This window comes from the organism of the source record quoted next, unplaced genomic scaffold, assembly GCF_019419815.1.
Source record: "Pyrus x bretschneideri cultivar Hongxiangsu unplaced genomic scaffold, Pyrus_bretschneideri_v1 Contig15, whole genome shotgun sequence".
NCBI lineage: Eukaryota > Viridiplantae > Streptophyta > Magnoliopsida > Rosales > Rosaceae > Pyrus > Pyrus x bretschneideri.
In genome coordinates, this window is record NW_025999446.1 from 3,710,447 (window position 1) to 3,728,916 (window position 18,470).

An 18,470-nucleotide genomic window follows, 5' to 3' on the forward strand; every position below is an offset into this window, starting at 1 on the left:
TTGTTTGGTTGCTCTCAAACAACAAAAAAAGTAACATTAAAGTCAACACAAACACAACACATACTTGAAACGCAAATCCTTCTTGTCTCTCTTTAGAGATCCTGCTGCAAAAGAGAGATAAAGAAGCTTAAACAAAGATATAAAATTTAAAATCCCACCAAAAAAAAATTTGAAAACCCTTATTAATTCTGGGATTCTAAGGCTTTGTTTGGTAGTTTGCATTGGATTTTTTGTTTCTTCTTGCTGTTTTTGTTTGGTTTTTTCTTCTTATTTCTTAAGATTAAGAAAGCACAGGAAAAGAAGAGAGAGAGAGAGAGAGAGAGAGAGAGAGAGAGAGAGAGAAAGAAAGAAATGTGGCTACCCAATAATCAAGTGGACAAGAAGGAAGCAGGGAATGGGATTGTGGCAGTGGCAATAGACAGGGACAAGAACAGCCAATGTGCTCTCAAATGGGCAATTGACAGTCTCATCAAACCAGGCCAATCTGTTCTTCTCATCCATGTCAAGGTCAAGCATTCCATAATTTCTCAGTCGCATTCTCTTTCCAATTCCACCCCAAGTACGTACATATTGCCTATGTTTTCATTTTCAGGCCAGTGATTTTTACGCTCCCGTTTTCTTCTTCTGTTGCTTGATATGCAAGTTAAGTTAAATCACACCTCAAGATTTTGCATTGTGGTGTTTGATTTTTGGTTGCAGGATGTAATCCAAATTGGGACCAACAGTTGGTATGCAAAGACCCTGATCCCCAAACCCGGGAATTGTTCCTTCCCTTTCGTGTTTTTTGCACACGTAAAAATGTGAGTTTGATGAACTTATACTTGCATTCTTGAATTATATTCATTTAGGGTTCATGAACAATTACACATCTGTTTAGGATTTGAATATTTTTATTGCTTTTCTACTTGTGTGTTATCTTTTCTTTTTCAAATTCAGATACAATGCAGAGACCTTGTACTAGAAGACTCCGATGTAACGAAAGCATTAGTTGAATACGTTACTCAAACTGCAATCGAGCATTTGGTTGTTGGTGCCTCAGCAAAAACCGGCTTTCTCAGGTAAGTACCTTCGTTTCTAAGTCAGCTGCCCTTGAACAAATTATTTACCCTCCTAGTTGTGCTATTTGATTGCAAGTTTAAATTTCTGAAACTATGAAACCAATTCTTTAGGGCGTTACGTTGCTTTGTTTGCCTTGAAATTCCACAGAACACTGTCTCATTTTTTTATAAATTTTATGTAGATTCAAAGCATCAGATATTCCAGGAAACATATCAAAGGCGGCACCAGACTTTTGTAATGTATATGTTGTATCCAAGCAAAAACTCCAATCAAGGAGGGCCGCCTCACGTCCTGCCCCGGCTGTCTCACCCCTACGCAACCCAGCTCGTAACCACACCCCAAGCCCAAAGTCAGAGCCATACGTCTTCCCTCCTTCGGGTAACAAAGGTTAGTTTCTTTCACCCTTAAGCATAATCATCTCCCACTAATTTTTTGAAAGTCAAGGAACCTTAAAATGTTGGATCCTCTTCCAGGAAATGAAAAGCCACCAGAACCGCCACGTCAATCCCACGATGAAATGGACTACTTCAGGTCAGTAGCAGCTCTCAATCTCTCCCTTTCAATGAAGATGGACAAAATGGTTTTTAAAACATAAAGCAATTTATCTATTTTGTTGTGAGAACTAACTGTAATATCATGGGAAGCAGGTCTCCGTTTACTAGGAAAGGCCCGAACGGGAAGTCGTATGCAGATCTCCCTATGCCGGATACTGATATATCTTTTGTTAGCTCTGGAAGGCCGAGCATTGACCGTATCTTCCCTGCATTTTATAACGAAAACCTAGATTCAGGAAGAGTCACCCCACCACGAATGTCCAACAGCACGGAAATAGACTTGAACCACAGCTTTGAGTCTGTGCAGTACTTTGGACGGAGGTCCGTGGATGTCAGCTCCTCTCCACCCACATTCTCTTCGGTTTCTCAGGATAGTGATAGGTTATCCTCTGCATCAATGGTAAGAGCATCTAGACTCTATTAATTTACGAATTTGTACTTCCAGTTAAATTTTGTTACAATACAAATGTTTTTTGTCACTCGAATTTCAGGAAGACATGGAGGCTGAAATGAGAAGGCTAAAGCTGGAGCTCAAGCAAACTATGGAAATGTATAGCACTGCCTGTAAAGAGGCACTCTCGGCGAAGCAAAAGGTAGGCGAAATTCTATCAACATTTTACAACTTCGTGATTTCACATAGGTCTGATAATTGATGTTATTTTACAGGCTGTAGAACTCCAGCGCTGGAAATTAGAAGAAGAAAGGAGATTGGAAGAGGCGCGGCTAGCTGAGGAAACCGCAATGGCTATTGTAGAAAAGGAGAGAGCTAAGTCCAGAGCAGCCATTGAGGCTGCTGAAGCGGCTAAGAGGATTGCAGAACTGGAAGCACAAAAAAGAATCAATGCAGAAATGAAAGCACTCAAAGAACACGAAGAGAAGAAGAAGGCACTTAGCGCTCTGCAACAGTCGGATGTCAGGTATAGGAAGTACTCAATTGAAGAGATTGAGGCTGCCACGGAGTTCTTTACAGAATCCCGCAAGATTGGAGAAGGAGGTTACGGTCCTGTATATAGGTGTAATCTTGACCATACTCCTGTTGCAATTAAGGTTTTACGTCCAGATGCCGCACAAGGAAGATCACAGTTCAACCAAGAGGTATGAAACAAAAAGGCGCGTGTTCTCTTTCCAATCAGTTTGACAATATAAGATACTTATGCTGCAAGACTATGTATTTGGACCCCCAGTTTGGTTGATTCTTGTATTGTCGGGCTGTCTGACAAGGGATTATAAATTTGGAAACATTAGTTTTTTTTTTTGGTTGATTTGCTAATTACTATGAACAGGTTGAAGTATTGAGCTCTATACGGCATCCTAACATGGTTCTTCTGCTGGGAGCCTGCCCGGAGTATGGATGCTTGGTTTATGAGTACATGGCTAATGGGAGCCTGGAAGACCGTCTTCTTCGTAGAGGAAACAGTCCAATTCTCTCTTGGCAACTTAGATTTAAGATTGCAGCTGAAATTGGGACAGGCTTGCTATTCCTCCACCAGGCCAAACCAGAGCCACTAGTCCACCGCGACTTAAAACCCGCTAACATCTTGCTTGACCGCAACTATGTGAGCAAGATCAGCGATGTTGGCTTGGCCAGGCTTGTGCCCCCATCTGTTGCTGACACTGTGACGCAGTATCGCATGACATCAACAGCTGGCACGTTCTGCTACATAGACCCTGAGTATCAGCAAACCGGCATGCTTGGTGTTAAGTCTGATGTGTACTCTCTTGGGATTATGTTTCTGCAAATGATCACAGCCAAGCCAGCAATGGGATTGACTCACCATGTTGAAAGGGCTATTGAGAAGGGGACTTTCGAAGATATGCTGGATCCATCAGTGCCAGATTGGCCGGTTCAAGACACATTGAAGTTTGCCAAGCTGGCTCTCCAGTGTGCAGAGTTGCGACGAAAAGACAGGCCGGACCTTCGAAAGGTTATCCTGCCAGAACTTAACAGATTGAGAGGGATTGCTGAAGAGACAATGCACCCAACACTGATGGCTGGTGGTCATAGCCCCTCGTCCGAACACAGCCAAGTTTCTGTGCAGCTAGTAAGTGTATATGGACAATAAACATAGTCCTCTTTCTCTCACTAAATCCTACTTTGAACCCTGAAAATTGTCGAATGCGATCTAAAAGGTGTTGATTGGGTTTTGCAGGAGGGGAGTGAACCAGAAACAAGATCTGCTGAGAGCTAGGAATAGCCAGCAAACAATCACTATCATCTCAAACCGTAGACTATTTAAGAAAACATGTCTAAGGATTGTAAGTAATTAAGCACAACAAAAAAAAAATTGTACAAGTTTTGTAGATAAATTGACGAGTCGACGAAACTCAGCATGTATGTGACAGTTTGGTTTTTGGTATTCTAGAGTAGTCAATTACTTATGATCAACTATCAATTTCTTATATATTCTCTTTGTCGATAATTGATACGAGTATGAAGATTGAAACAACCAAAGATCCATAAAGACTACATATTAACACCAGGTTGAAGTTACCGGACGTTTAAGCGAGTCCAATCAAAATCATAGTCGAACTGAAAACCTTCACGAACAAAAAGGTCACGAAAGAGTCTCTTCAGAGAAGCATAATCGGGTTTAGCATCAAACCGCAACGACCTACAGTAAAGGAAGTATACCGAAAACTCTGAAGGGTAACCAGAGCATAAGGACTCAATAGAAGTTGACATTTTCTTTTCTACGATGTTCTCATCTTTCTGCATTTTTGTTCCCACTTTCAATCCCTGCCAAGGAAGACTTCCTCTTAGAAAGTACATAAGCACATATCCAAGTGATTCCAAATCGTCGCGGCGGCTTTGTTCAATGCCAAGATGAGTATTTACGCTTGCATACCTTGCATTACCTATCAGACTTTTATTCTCTCTGTAAGGAATATGCCTATGAGTTGAAGGGTCTCTATACTTCTTAGCGAGACCTAAGTCAATGATGTAAACCTGATTCGCTCGTCGACCCACTCCCATTACGAAATTGTCTGGCTTGATGTCGCGGTGCAGGACTGCTTTCGAATGAACAAACTCTACTCGATCTAGCATTTTATCTGCGAGCATGAGAACCGTCTTAAGAGAGAATTTCCTGTTGCAAACTTGGAATAAATCCTCAAGACTAGGTCCGAGTAATTCCATGGCAAGAAAATTTTAGTCTCCTTCAGAGCCAAACGCTCTCACGTTCGGAATTCCAGGTCCTCCATGCACTACTTTATACAACTTCGATTCATACAGCAGTTGTGGATGCTTCGTCTTGCCACTTTCGAGCTTAATAGCAACCTCCTCGTTTGTCTGAATATTAATACCTCGGTAGACCTCTCCACACGATCCCCTACCGATCTTTCTAACAAGTTGAAACCTTCCACCCACCAGAGGCTCCATATCCCCCTAAAACCCTACGACGGCACAAAAACCCTAGCCCTAAATCAAATGCTTAAGACCGAAAACAATTAATTAATGGTTTTGAAGGGAAATAACGCAACCAAAAAGACGGAATAAAGGATCCTCAAAAAGAGAGAATTCCTGACGTAAATATGAAGCATTAAAACCGTAATTCCCAAGGGAACCTAACGATTCTAGGATTATTAAAGGGTTGTTGAATTTCATGCCCCTAAACTGACACCCAAGTGCTAATTTGGGGCCTGAAGTTTTCTTTCCAAACCAATCTGTGCTTCCTACTGTTGAAAATAGGCCAATGCACTTTCTTTTTCCTACCTAATGTATGTTTTTAAATAAGATGTTTTATTAAACATAATGACATACATAGGATATAACAAATATCTATTCAAAACTCAAACGTGAATATCAGAAACTAAAGTTGTGTCTTAATTAAAAGATGTACATCGTGATTAACATCATGGGGCATAAAACAAAAAAAAAATTACAAATATCAGCACAAACTATGAAATACAAAGTCTTTCAAATCAGTGTACCATTGTCTTCTTACAATTTTATCCAATACGCGGTCCAAAATGTCTATGTGAGTAAATCTTTCCAAATGATGTTAATACCTCGGTATATCTTTCCTAATGATCCGCTACCAATCTTCTGGCCAAGTCGAAACCTTTCCCCCACCTGAGACTCCATACGCCCAAAACGCAACGGAGAGAAACCCTAGCCCTAAATCAAAACCCTAAAACGAAAAGAACATTAATTGATCAGATTTCAGAAGAAAACATCTTAATTACACATTGGATGACTTAACCATCAAAACCCTAATTAATTAGAAAGTTTAATAATCATTGATATTTCTTGATTAACAAGAAATCATTGACCACATACTTTACTTACCCATAATGGATATATATATATATACACACACATATACATACATACATACATACATACATATATATATATATATATGTTGAAAACATTGGCAATGTTGAAAATATTTGGCAGATTAATGAATGCCCACACAGATTTTCAATACCCACACAGTAATGTAGCCTTTGGAAATGAAGGAGATTGTATTTTCAAAGTGTGTGTGCTAGAGTTGCTTTATAAATAGTGCGCTCCGTGTACTATCAAAATACAGAGAAAAAGAAAGATAAATAACATCAGTATCCATTCATCCCTCTTTTATTTGTCATCCCCTTGTGTTATAGTTACAGTGTAATATTTTATACTTGCTTCGCTCCTGTCACTAGTAAAGGTTATCTCTCTAACTTTTACCTATTTATAACAATTATTTATAACTATATATATATATATGGGAGCAAAGAAAATTATTCAGTCCTTGACTTTTCCATGTTTAATAATATAAAAATTAATAAATACGAAGATCCCACCCAAAAATCGTATCAAATACCCTACAAAATAAGAAATTTGATCAGCATTCAGCAACTAGCACCTTAATCAATATTTGAGGGTTTTTTTGTTAGCACCTTATATAGGACTACACTCCTAAAACTCCACTTTGATTTTATTATTTTTGTCTCTTGAAAGTCAAATTTTGTTACTTAAACCCTTATAACTCGATTTTTACTTCATTTTTCCTAAATTCTATTCAATTAGATAATGCCACATGATTAAAGCAAAAGATAAAAAAATATTTATTTTTAGATATGTGTGCATGTCCACTTTAACCCCTCCTTCCGTTGTCTTCCTTGTAACTCCTTTCAAACTTCATCGTCCTTCATCTTCTTTAACGAAATTTATAAAAAATACAAAATAATGTCTGACCCTCTGTATACAACAGCTCTGCAATTCTAAATTTGAGTTGAGTGTCATTTTCTTCTTCTTTTCTACTGTCGTTTATAGAATCGTCTCTTTCTTCTAGAGTAAGCCATTTCTTCTCAATTCATTCCCTCTTATCCAAATTGTTGATATGATTGATGTTAGAGAATTAGTTTCCACTTGGTAATTTGAGCTTTTATCCCCTTGAAATTACGAATTTGACAATGGATGGAAAGCACTTTTCTTATGTAAAAATTGATTGAGCAGCCTCCCTTCTATGAAAGAGGGGTTTTGCTGCCCACAATGCCACAGCATAAGGTTCTTTTAAATCTTAGGTTGTACACTGTTCACTTGCTGCCACAATAAATACCCAATAAGTTTTCCACACCAAATTCGACTTGTTGGGCCTTGGACATACCCAACAACTGATTTCAGTCCAAAATATCTCTGAGTTTAATTTCTTGTTTCATCATTGTATCCATATGTCACAAGAATTCTTTACTTTTCTCACCGTGCATAATTTATGGGTGGTGTTATTAGTACTCTTAAAAGTCTTTTTGCACTCCTTAAATGTATTTTCCTTCATATATTCACGAGTGCAAGGTAACATTTTTGGTAGGAATAACACTTGCATTCCCTCTCATGGGGGAATGCACATATTCCACCAAATACAAATAACGTAGTTTCACTCTAAAAAATTTATAATCGAAACCATTCAATTTTTTAATCTTCATTTAAAGAGCATCCCACAACAAAACATTCAAATTGGAGATTGTTTAGTCACCAAATGTATCAAATAAACATGGGGATGCAAGTATTATTCTAATTCATTTCAATTATATATTATATATAAATATACTAATTGAGAGTGTACGTGTAAATTTAATCTTTGAAGGTAAATTTGTCATTTGAGAAAACATATTTTGATGCAATCGGTAAATTTTGGACGGAATATGAGTTGAACTATTTGTTTTGAATAAACGATATTATCTACATTAAGGAAGTGAAGGAGTGGTTAAGTCTCACAATGAGCTATCAATAATGTACTCCAAATTCAGTTTTTGGGCCTCTAGCTAAAGTGAGATTCATATTTGAGTTTCAATATGAGATTTAAGTCCAATGTGGAGCTCATGCTAATAAAGAAAAATGATACTTAACCAAGAAAATAAAATTTGAGTTGTGAGTCTAATATACATAAACAAATTACCAAAACTCTAAATTTTTCTCCTCAATGCAAAAGTATTAAACCTATAAGTTTTTAGACTCATATAGATGTATGTCCAAATTTTAGTTTTACATTGAAGATACTCTTTTTGATTGTTTGAATAGCTAGGATATAGGCTGATACAAAGATTTAGGTTTGGAAAATTTTATCATGGTTAACCCACAGTTATTCTTTCATATCTATGTTAAATACTACTATCTTTAATGATAATTGCATAATAGGTAAATCAAATAATTTAAAATGACGTTTTACTCTAATGGTGGAAAGAAAACATGTTTATCCACTCTGGTGTGGGTTTAATCCTCGCTTATTCTCCTTCTCCCTAACAATTAACTACTCAATCCACTAACACTATGACTGTCACATCCCGGCCCGGGGGGGACCACTTCCCGGGCCCGCTCCACCACCGTAGCACGATATTGTCCGCTTTGAGCCCCGACCACGCCCTCACGGTTTTGTTTCTGGGAACTTACACGAGAACTTCCCGATGGGTCACCCATCCTGGGAGTGCTCTTGTGCGCTACTCGCTTAACTTCGGAGTTCCCATGAAACCCGAAGCCAGTGAGCTCCCAAAAGGTCTCGTGCTAGGTAGGGATGGGAATATACATTTAAGGATCACTTCCCTGGGCGATGTGGGATGTCACAATGACTTTACTAGAAAATTTCATATTTAATTTTTAAGTTGGGTATAAAGGAATATAAAAAAAAAAGTTGGGTATAAAAGAAACAAATGCTAATTTCAAACAAAAAATTTAAAATTTGATTTGATTTTTAGTTTTGGGGTGTTTGGGTCAATTGAAATAAAGTTTTTGATATATGTGAAAGTTTTCATAGAGTAAGGTGACATATACCATTTATACTTGAAAAATTATTATCCACCCTTTAGCGTAAATATAATTTATATGTACTAAAAAAAATTGTCCATAAAGAATGAAAACTCCCCATGAGATAGAACCTACCTACTTCCTTTACAAAAGAATTCTGCCACGAAATTACATCCTTGAAGAACGAGATTAATTTCCAGCCACTGCATGCTCTGCGTTTGTAACGTTCCATTTTAATGGAGGAGGTTTACACGAAGCAATGGGAGGGTCTGCATGTTGTACACCTAATCCAGACAACCAAACTTACATGTGATGCATGCATCTACATCAGTTCTCTCTGTTCTTCCCTTCCCTATAAATCTTCAACCAATTCGCTTTTGTTATCATCAACTAGCAAACTCTGAGTTGCAAAAGATAAAGCATCTTAGTGTTGTGATGGAGTTCCGTTTCTCAAAAATGTTTGCTTTTCTCACTGTACGCATAAGCTAGCTCCATCTCTAGTTAATTAATTTGGATATTATCCTTTTAATGTTTACTAATTTCGTTGTTTTCTTAATTATCTGTGACTTAATTAATGATGGTTCGACTTCAACTGTTGCAGCTGACCACACTGGTGGCAATGGCAAGTCATGCTGCGGCTGTCCGGCAGCCGTTGCCTCAACTTTCCTACTGGAACTCCGTCCTGCCAAACACACCAATGCCTAAAGCTTTCAGTGAACTTGTCCATCCTGGAGGTTTGTGTGTGTGTAAATTATTGAAAATTAATAACAAAATGGTTATAAAACCCGGCCTCAGCGAAAATCGTCTGAGAATCTCTTCCATTTTGTTTGATGAGAAGGGGATCGACTCTGCGGTTGGGCGGGACACGAAACGTGATGATTTGCTAGTTGTATCTCTGGGGAAGCCATATTTCACTGTTTTTCCAGGGCGCAAGTCCTTCTCCATGAGGACTAAACCGGCGCAAGGGCCAAGAGCATCGGTGGCTTTGTCAAGTTGATTCTCAGCGCCAGCAGGACGGAGAAAGTTCTTGGATACTAAGTCTGCAGATTTAGCAGCGTAAACCAAATTAACGCAGCAAAGTACATGCGAGGGACTACACATACGCATACATGTTGTTATATAATTAGTACGTGTCAAGGAAACCATTGATTATTGCGAAATGCCAGCCATGAAAGGAGAAGAAAGATATTGTGCTACCTCTTTGGAGTCACTGGTTGACTTCGCCACCTCCGAGCTCGGAAGTAACATCCAAACAATGTCGACGGAGGTGGAAAGAGGAGCCAACAATGATGTGGAGCAGACTTACACGATAACCGATGGAGTGAAGGTTCTGGCGGAGGACAAAGTCGTTACGTGCCATAAGATGAGCTATCCATTTGCTGTGTTCTTGTGCCATGCCATAGAAAAGACAAGGGCCTATATGGTGCCTATGGAAGGTGCTGATGGGACCAAGGCTAATGCAGTAATCATTTGCCATCGAGACACATCTAAATTTGCACCAAACAATTGGGGCTTGTCACAGCTCCATCTTAAACCAGGAGAAGGTCCCCTCTGCCATCTTCTTTCCGACGGACATCTTACCTGGCTTAGAGAAAAAAACCTAGATGATCAATACATCGTTTCAGTTGCCTAATCATCGTACTAAACGACTATCAGTCAGCTGAAAAAGAGTCCATAAGAATAAGGGAGTTGTATCTGCTTCTGCTCCATGAAAATAAATAAAGGAATGCCTTGAGAATAGGCTAGCACAGTTTCAAGAAAATATTAGTTTCCAAAGAAGAAAAAGACGAAATTGACTGAAGAATAGAATATCTTTCTCACCCTCTACTCCTTCGATTTCAGCTATCTTCAGCGACGGTGTGATGATTCGCTGACAAATACATTTCCCAAACTAAACATGTCCTTCTCTTTGCACTTAATTTCCTTTTATATAATTTTATTTTGGTGAAACTATTATGTTTAAGCCAAAATGAGGCACAAGTGAATACTTATTCATGTGAAAACAATGCCCGGGAAATGGCCCTATTTTATTTTTCTAGCATGGCCACCAAAAACTCAAGAACCGCCTGGTATCCTACACTCTACGTCAGGTTATTGAGATTTGAATCCGAAATTGATGACAGAAGAAACTTTATATGGGCTTATAAGAAATTAGGTTGCTTTCTATATTGCCAATTGATTTTATGTGGAACCTCAACTTTCTTTATGATATCATAGCAAGTTGTCCTTTGTGTGAAGCTTAACACCACACGTGCTCCACGTCACCTAGTTTGTGTTATCAACGTGTTTGGCTTAAAATTCCTTACATGATGGGGCATGTTGAGATTGAATCTCACATTGATAGGAGAATGAACTTTACATGAGCTTATAAGAAGAAAGGACCTTCAACCCAACACACAAATCAACGCTTTATGCAAAACCTCTCACAACTTATGTGAAACACTAAATACTTTACTAATTATTAGCACGAATTCCATCTTGTTAGACGGGTTTGAGTTGGCAACCAAATGACAACGACTGTCTGGTTATGCGGATTTTCCTGAAGCAACTAGCAAAGGCAGCTATCTAGTTAGACAAAACCTAAGTTGTAGAGTTACTTGCCTTAGAAGTTTTGGTTGTCTCGTTAGACAGGGAGTCTCTCAAGCTCTATTGACTATCTATCTTAAGTCTCAGCCGGTGAAGAGTGTTTGGTTTCTTTCGCCGAAAGAAGTCACTTCATTAGCTTTCTCGGCAAAGTATTACTTTCAAGTTATTCAAAGTTTGACACATAGACAGTCAAACCAATATTGAACCTCATAGCAATTGACATAACCTTGTCTTCAGGTCATAGAACCCAAGGCGAAGAGTGTTCCTTTCAACATTCACCACATTCAAGATTACCAAAAGTGCTTCTAACTATGTTCGGTAGAAAAAGATAGAAGTCTTTATGAATTCAAAAAAAAATAAAAAAATAAAAACACTTTAAGTGCTTTAAAAGCGCGTGCTCTGACTTTTTTTTTTTTTTTTTTAAGAAACACTTCATATGCTCTTTCATAGAGCACTTGCATTTTTTATTAATTTCAATATGCTTCTAATACAAATGCTTTTACAATAAGTGCTTCTTAACATAGTGTTTTTCAAAAAAGCAGTTCGGAACAAGGATAGTTCATCATTGTAATCTCTTAGTGCGGAATACTCTCTGGCAAACCTGGGTTGAAATTTTCTTTTGTCGAGGCCCAAATAAATGTACCATTTTCTCCATTGTACTTAATCATGGATTCACGGTTGCTTTTGAGATAAATTTAACGTCAGAATGTGCGTGGATTGGTGACAACTTTGTGGGTTGGTCACACCTGTGTTTATACTTGCTTAATTGAGGAAGCTTAGCTGACAATGTTAGCGCTTTGCCACCTTCGAGAAACTGACAATTTCATACATTTGCATGTTGCTGTGAAATACCACCTCTTTTTCCAACCGATTGATTTGCAGTTTGATTAATTTTTTCCGGAGATTTTTAAGAAATGATCAAGAAAATAAAAGGAACTAGTTTTGAGTGACTGCTTACATCGAGAAAAATAAAAAATCCCCATTTCATAACAAATCCCACAAATTTAAAAAGAAAATCACATCGCTAATCACATATTACATGATACAACATACATAGGAGATCAAAAACTCATGTAACTGAAGATGAATTCACAATCTGTAACCGGAAAAAAAATAAAAAATAATAAATAATAAAAAAAAAAGAAGAAAAAGACGGGGACGCACAATCTCGTTTGTAGTAACGCATAGCACACGCGGACTGACTGACGACGTCCAAGAGAAAGAATTGGCACAATGCAACCAAACACAATAGCAACTCTGCCGAAAACCCACCGCCGGCCCCTAGTGTTAACGATAATACATTAGCTGGTGACCGGATGAACTGTTAGGATACGCATCGTACATAGGTTGGGATCCGCCAGAGTTCAATGCCATGGACGTGGCAGCAGCCTGACCCATGGCAAGTTGACGCTGATAAGCCATCAAATCAGCTGGAGAATATCCTTGGTTAATACCAGCAGTAGGAAGAATCTGATAGGGCTGGGCAGGAGGAGGTAGTGGATTAGAAGCTATCCCGGCAGGAGTTGGTTTGCTACCCCACGAGCACTGCATACACGGTCACACAAAACAATAGATGTTTCATCAAGACAGATATACACTGTTTGTAATTTGATTTACCACCAGCAAAAGACGTACAGTACACATCGTTTCAAATGGTGTCACTGTCAACACGGGATTTCAATTGTAGGTCAATTGAATGCATCGCAACCCACTGAAAAGCGTCAAGTGTCATGTGCACATGTGCAATGAAGAAAAGTATGAACGACGCAAAGGAACTGCATGACCATTAAAGTTTACAAATCTACATTAGAGTTTCTATTACCTTCATGGACTTTCCATGAACTATCCTGCCATTTCCAATTTGAATAGCCAACGCTGCTTCATCATGAGTGTTGTATCTCACAAATCCAAAACCTTTATCCCTCTGCACACGTACTTCCTCAATAACCCCAGCCCCAAGAGCATGAAACTGACTATGAAGTTCAGCTTGAGTAACCTGAAAAGGAAGTTCAAATATATAAGTCATTAGACCACCAACTTTAAGGCTTAAAAATTAAATCCAAATGTAACGTAGCCAGAATCAATGTTTAATCACCTCATGGGAGAGGTTGCCAACATAGACAGTTGTGTATGCTTGATTGTTTTCAGGGGCCTCTTCGTTGGAGTTCTCTTGACCTCCATCTGCAAAATAAAGTAACCACAAAAACAAGCCATCCACATCAAGTCTTGTCTGAACTTCCCACTCAACCCCAGTATCATAAAGTTCGGCAACATATAACAGGGTCAACCATAAATCGAAGAACTATCTGCTTTAGCCAATTATTTAAATTGCACTAGAAAATGCAAAGGTTAAACACCTATGGTTATATTAGACCAACGCGAAGGAAAATTTCACTGACAATGTCGAACTCACTACTGTCAGTCTTTGTTACATGAGACAACCAACACCAGGCTAATCTTATATGTTTATATTTCATCATACAGCGGCAGAGGAAACGGATTCAAGTAATGAAGGGCCTACATCTTGATCCCGTTTTAAAATTTCATATTTTCTCTTGAGCACAATCTTTAAATTTCATATTTGCTCCTTTGGCACAATCTTATCTCAAATGCCACAATCATTGAAGTCCCAGAAGGCCAAAACAAGAAATCCCGGGCTTAACACAACATCATAAGTACTGTGGGCCAACCAAGTCAGAAACTTTTCAAGCTACCTGAAGATCCATTTGTAAGCATAACAGCATTTTGATTGTCACTACTCTGCTTCTCTTCACTAGAACCAGCATTTTTGGTTGCCCAGTTGCATCTTATTTGCCTATTTCCAAGCCATTTACCTGTCCAAAACGCATCAACCATAGCACTACTGGTATTACTATGTTTCAACATCGATGAAAACTATGCAACATGACGCAACATTTTAGATGTGTTACCTGTTAAATCATTTATAGCACTCTGAGCATCCTGAAAAAAAATTTCCAAGAGGCACTTAATCAGTTTATGATGTACCAGAGTTCTAAGAATGTAAAATCAACACTTGATAAACCAAAATATGGTGTCATGTTAATACCAACACTTTTTGGTACACAAAGTAGCAAAAATGATACGGAAAAACCAATTGCACTAAGCGTTGGTTTATGCATTTCATGTGCACCACTAATCACACGAAAGAGTGCAAAAAACAAGCTACCTTGATGTGATTCTAGGTTTTCAAACAAATGTGGGAGGAGATTTTCGGTGGGACGAATCTCACCAAAACTCTAGTTCTACTCACAACAACTTAATACCTGCTGTTCACGGAACGAAACAAAGCCATATCCCTTTGAGCGGCCAGTTTTGTGATCCCACATGACCCTTGCATCACTGCAAAAGATAAAAAGGACAATAAGAAAAAGTCTTGTAAACCTAAAAGCAGGACATTTGGAATTTAATAGGTGATTCACACTGTTACACACCCAGGTGGAAACACAAATAAGTGGAACTATTATATTTCTACACCAAGTTTCAGCCCTGAGCCTTTAGTCCGTCAGTAACATGAACAGTGGATGAAAGCAATGAGGAAAAACTAAAACATGCTACCCTAGCACCTGAGATACAAATTTTATAAACTTGAAAACAGAAAACGATAATAAAAAGAAACAGGAACTCACGAACAACTAGGATAGACCATGAAGCAAGCAAATAAAGTTGCATCTGTAACCTCTGGACTAAGATCACCGACAAATATATTGAAGTGCCCTGATCATTGTAAAATTGCATTAAAGGAATGAACCCTAATTAAATTGTAAGAACCCGTAAAAATAAAATAAAATTGTAAGCACAGCAGTAGAACAACTGAAGCTCAAAGCAACCTGAAGTATCTCCCCTCTGGCTATTGGCATATGCCCAATTCACCTTAAGAGCCTGACCATAACTGCAAATCAGATTTAGAAAGACTAATGAATATAATCAATCCTCGAAGCTATTGACAGACATACATGATCGAAGTAAAGAAAGGCAAGAGAATAGCCACACTTGTTCTAAAGTAAGTGAATGCTTACAGTTGGCGTCCATGCAGATTCATTATTGCAAGGGCTGCAGAATGTCGGTTAAGGTAGTCAATAAATCCATACGACGACTGCAAAAATATATATATACAGCCACATCATGAATTCGTTAAGGAAAATCAATTTTGAAGTTAAAACACAGGATTCCTATTTTGTTTGCCACAATTGACAATTTCATCAGCTAGTTACATTTTTTGTTTAAGAAATACATGATGTCACAAGATCAAAGTGTAAGCACTTGTAGAATCATTTCATGACTCTTAATGGGTAACCAATTGGCATACACTAGATGTCTTATGGATGTGTCAGTTTATCGCATATATTTCCATCTAACTGAAGGAAAAACAGAACCTTCAAAAGAACAATGACAAAATCATATACAATGATTCAAAAGAACCTGAATCATGTGATGTACCTTATCCTTTCTGATGAGCTTGCATCCTGCAAGAGGACCAACACTCTGGAAGACTTCAGCAAGAAGCTTATCGGTGACATTTACATGAATGTTTCCAACATAGCTGAAACCCACCATCAAATAATAAGCCTTAATTCAAAAGAAAATTATCCTTTTGAATATGAAATGGTATGAACTACTTGAAGTTCCGCTGTCCACTTCAGCTAAAGAAACTTCAAGTAGACAAACATAAAGATGAATGGGAAGGAAAACATAAAATTCCAGAAATAGAGTAAAAAGAAGACCGCTATCTAACACTTACACACTGTTGCACTGAGACGGGTCAAATCCGGGAGGCAGATTTCCACTAGGGATAGGCTCCATCTGCACATTGTAAAATGTAGAAGGAAGATAAACAAATAATCCCAGAAAATCTAAGACCGTACCACAGATGATGCTAGCCCCAAATAATCTATGAAAGGGCACCAAAATCCCGAGAAAATTATGAAACCAAAGAGTTCAAAACAAAATTCTGGCAACCAAAGGGTATATATAAACTTAAGCCCCCATTAAAAAACAAATGTAGTAGCAATATATTACTTGCTACTCTGTTGAATTACATAAGGTTTGAAACTCTGAATGAATCAAGTGCAACCCAACAACCTAAATCATCTAAGTTTGTGATCAAAGCAGGCAAACAATAATTTCTGCACAGACAAGGGTGAGAGAGGGAGGGAGGGAGGGAGGGGGAGAGAGAGAGAAGGGAAGAGAGAGAGAGAGACCTGAGACATGGCAGCAGCGAGCACACCAGGATGGTACATTTGTTGTTGCTGATGATGAAGAAGGGCTTGCTGCATTATAGCTTCTTCTTGTTGTTGCTGAAGCTTCAATCTTTGTTGCATATTACACTATACTCCCTAATTTAATTATTATTTGATAATAAAAAAAACCCCAAAAAATAATCAGAAAAACAGAGGCAGATCACCCAGTAAATCCCAATTTTCAATTTCAAACAACATAATCAGAGCAAGTGCAAGAACATAGAGAAAAACCGAAAGAATGAAAAATAAATTGAATTCAAACGTCAAAATTCTAAAAGGTCCCAAACTTTCGGGGGTTCTGAATAATTGAACTATTTTTTCACTTGAATGTGAGAAATTGGAGTGGCAGATAAGATAATTCATATAAATCGAAACCCAGAAACAAATATAAATTAAAAATATGGAAAAAGAAGGGGTTAGAGAGAGAGAGAGAGATAGGGGAGAGAGAGAGAGAGAGAGAGAGGGAAGATAGGAACCTGAGGGTAGAAAATGGAGCGAAACTCGGTGTGGCTTCTTCTGTGTGTTGTTGTGTCGGAGCAACTTTCTCACAGTGAAAGGCTGAAAAGCACACGACTAAGGTTCGGGTAGAATAAGAATGAGAATTCCTTCTCTTTGTTACTACGTTTTATCGTGTAATCAGTTTTTATCATATATTATTTTTATTTAATTTTATTTAAAAAATTTACAATAATTTATAATCGCAGAATATATAATAAACAAATATAATTGAAAGATATGCAAGATTCTCATAAAAAGAATCCGAAAAGAATTCTCATCTGTAATCGTAGAATAAGATGACTGTCCCATTAATCATTGTTTTTTTTTTATTTTAATTATATTAACCTTTTCTGTCACATCAATATTTATTTTATTTATTCTGTCGCTTTTGGCTTTTTGCGTTATATACGCCATTTCATATCGCCGTTTTTAAAATGATTAAAAAAAAAATTAATAAAATACTTCTGAAATTAATTCTTAATAAAAATAAATGAATTTTAAAATAACATTTAAAATGTTTTCTGCAAAAAACATCAAGTGTTTTCTTCAAGAAACACTTCAACTGTTTTTAGAGATCAATTCCACTAAAATCGTTTTTAGTCATTGTAAAAGCATATTTAAATGAGTCATTAATCGTATTTGATAGGCTAAAAATAAGTACAAAATTAACTTCCTTTATTATTTTGTTCTCAAAATCAGGTTGGGGTTCAGTTATGGTTCGGTTTGGGCTCCCCAATTTGAAAGAAATTGCGAAGGATGTAGCATTGTAGTTTGCGAACTCAATTCTCCCTCGAGCACGTTTAAATGCACCTTAAAAAAAACTTGTGTGAGGCTCAGGTTGCGTAGCTCACGTCCACTTTACAAATGTGGATGGAAGAACTAATGAAAACTTGATGTGAATTGGAGATTTATAAAAGTGTAAGAAAATAAATCTTAGTCGTTGAATGCTAGACTAAGAATTTGACAGTCAAAAATAGTGGTGCGTAAGATACACCAAATAAAGCACGCCAAACCAATCTGATTTTTACACCCTTCAGATAAGAATGGCAACATTTCGGTTTGGGGACAGAAATACTATATCCATCCCCATAATCATAAAAATTACTCATATCGATAACCGCAAATTAACCATTGGGTATTATCCATAACCATACCCACCAGGTAATGGATTCCCCATTAGTTAACGAGTATATCCATTTTCGTCAATACAAAAAATATATTAGTTCAATTAAGACATTATAAGTTAGTAGATATTAATTTCGTCATTAAACATTTGATGTATAAAATAAT

General features: G+C 37.6%; 4 protein-coding genes across 4 annotated transcripts; 2 read left to right on the forward strand and 2 right to left on the reverse strand.

Annotated features, from left to right (window-relative positions):
* Nucleotides 1-311: 311 nt before the first annotated feature.
* On the forward strand, nucleotides 312-3,874 carry LOC103944572 (U-box domain-containing protein 35-like). Its single transcript, XM_009355043.3, has 10 exons — nucleotides 312-559; nucleotides 700-800; nucleotides 937-1,058; nucleotides 1,241-1,446; nucleotides 1,533-1,590; nucleotides 1,707-2,013; nucleotides 2,105-2,206; nucleotides 2,280-2,708; nucleotides 2,897-3,655; nucleotides 3,764-3,874. Exons 1-10 carry the CDS (start codon nucleotides 352-354, stop codon nucleotides 3,800-3,802), a joined length of 2,331 nt encoding a protein of 776 aa, XP_009353318.2. The 5' UTR covers nucleotides 312-351; the 3' UTR covers nucleotides 3,803-3,874.
* Nucleotides 3,875-4,092: 218 nt separating this feature from the next.
* Nucleotides 4,093-5,202, reverse strand: LOC103944633 (casein kinase 1-like protein 1). Its single transcript, XM_048580581.1, has one exon. The coding sequence runs from the start codon at nucleotides 4,747-4,749 to the stop codon at nucleotides 4,102-4,104; it is 648 nt and encodes a 215-aa protein (XP_048436538.1). The 5' UTR covers nucleotides 4,750-5,202; the 3' UTR covers nucleotides 4,093-4,101.
* A 4,795-nt stretch (nucleotides 5,203-9,997) lies between these two features.
* Nucleotides 9,998-10,471, forward strand: LOC103944569 (BURP domain protein RD22). The gene has a single exon (XM_009355041.2). The coding sequence runs from the start codon at nucleotides 9,998-10,000 to the stop codon at nucleotides 10,469-10,471; it is 474 nt and encodes a 157-aa protein (XP_009353316.2).
* A 1,956-nt stretch (nucleotides 10,472-12,427) lies between these two features.
* LOC103944568 (RNA-binding protein 208-like) lies at nucleotides 12,428-17,301 on the reverse strand. Its single transcript, XM_009355039.3, has 13 exons — nucleotides 17,159-17,301; nucleotides 16,644-16,778; nucleotides 16,184-16,245; nucleotides 15,883-15,985; nucleotides 15,462-15,538; nucleotides 15,273-15,334; nucleotides 15,072-15,159; nucleotides 14,709-14,784; nucleotides 14,355-14,385; nucleotides 14,139-14,258; nucleotides 13,520-13,605; nucleotides 13,247-13,420; nucleotides 12,428-12,969 (listed from the first exon to the last, which is right to left on the reverse strand). Exons 2-13 carry the CDS (start codon nucleotides 16,761-16,763, stop codon nucleotides 12,712-12,714), a joined length of 1,257 nt encoding a protein of 418 aa, XP_009353314.2. The 5' UTR covers nucleotides 16,764-16,778; nucleotides 17,159-17,301; the 3' UTR covers nucleotides 12,428-12,711.
* Nucleotides 17,302-18,470: the final 1,169 nt, after the last annotated feature.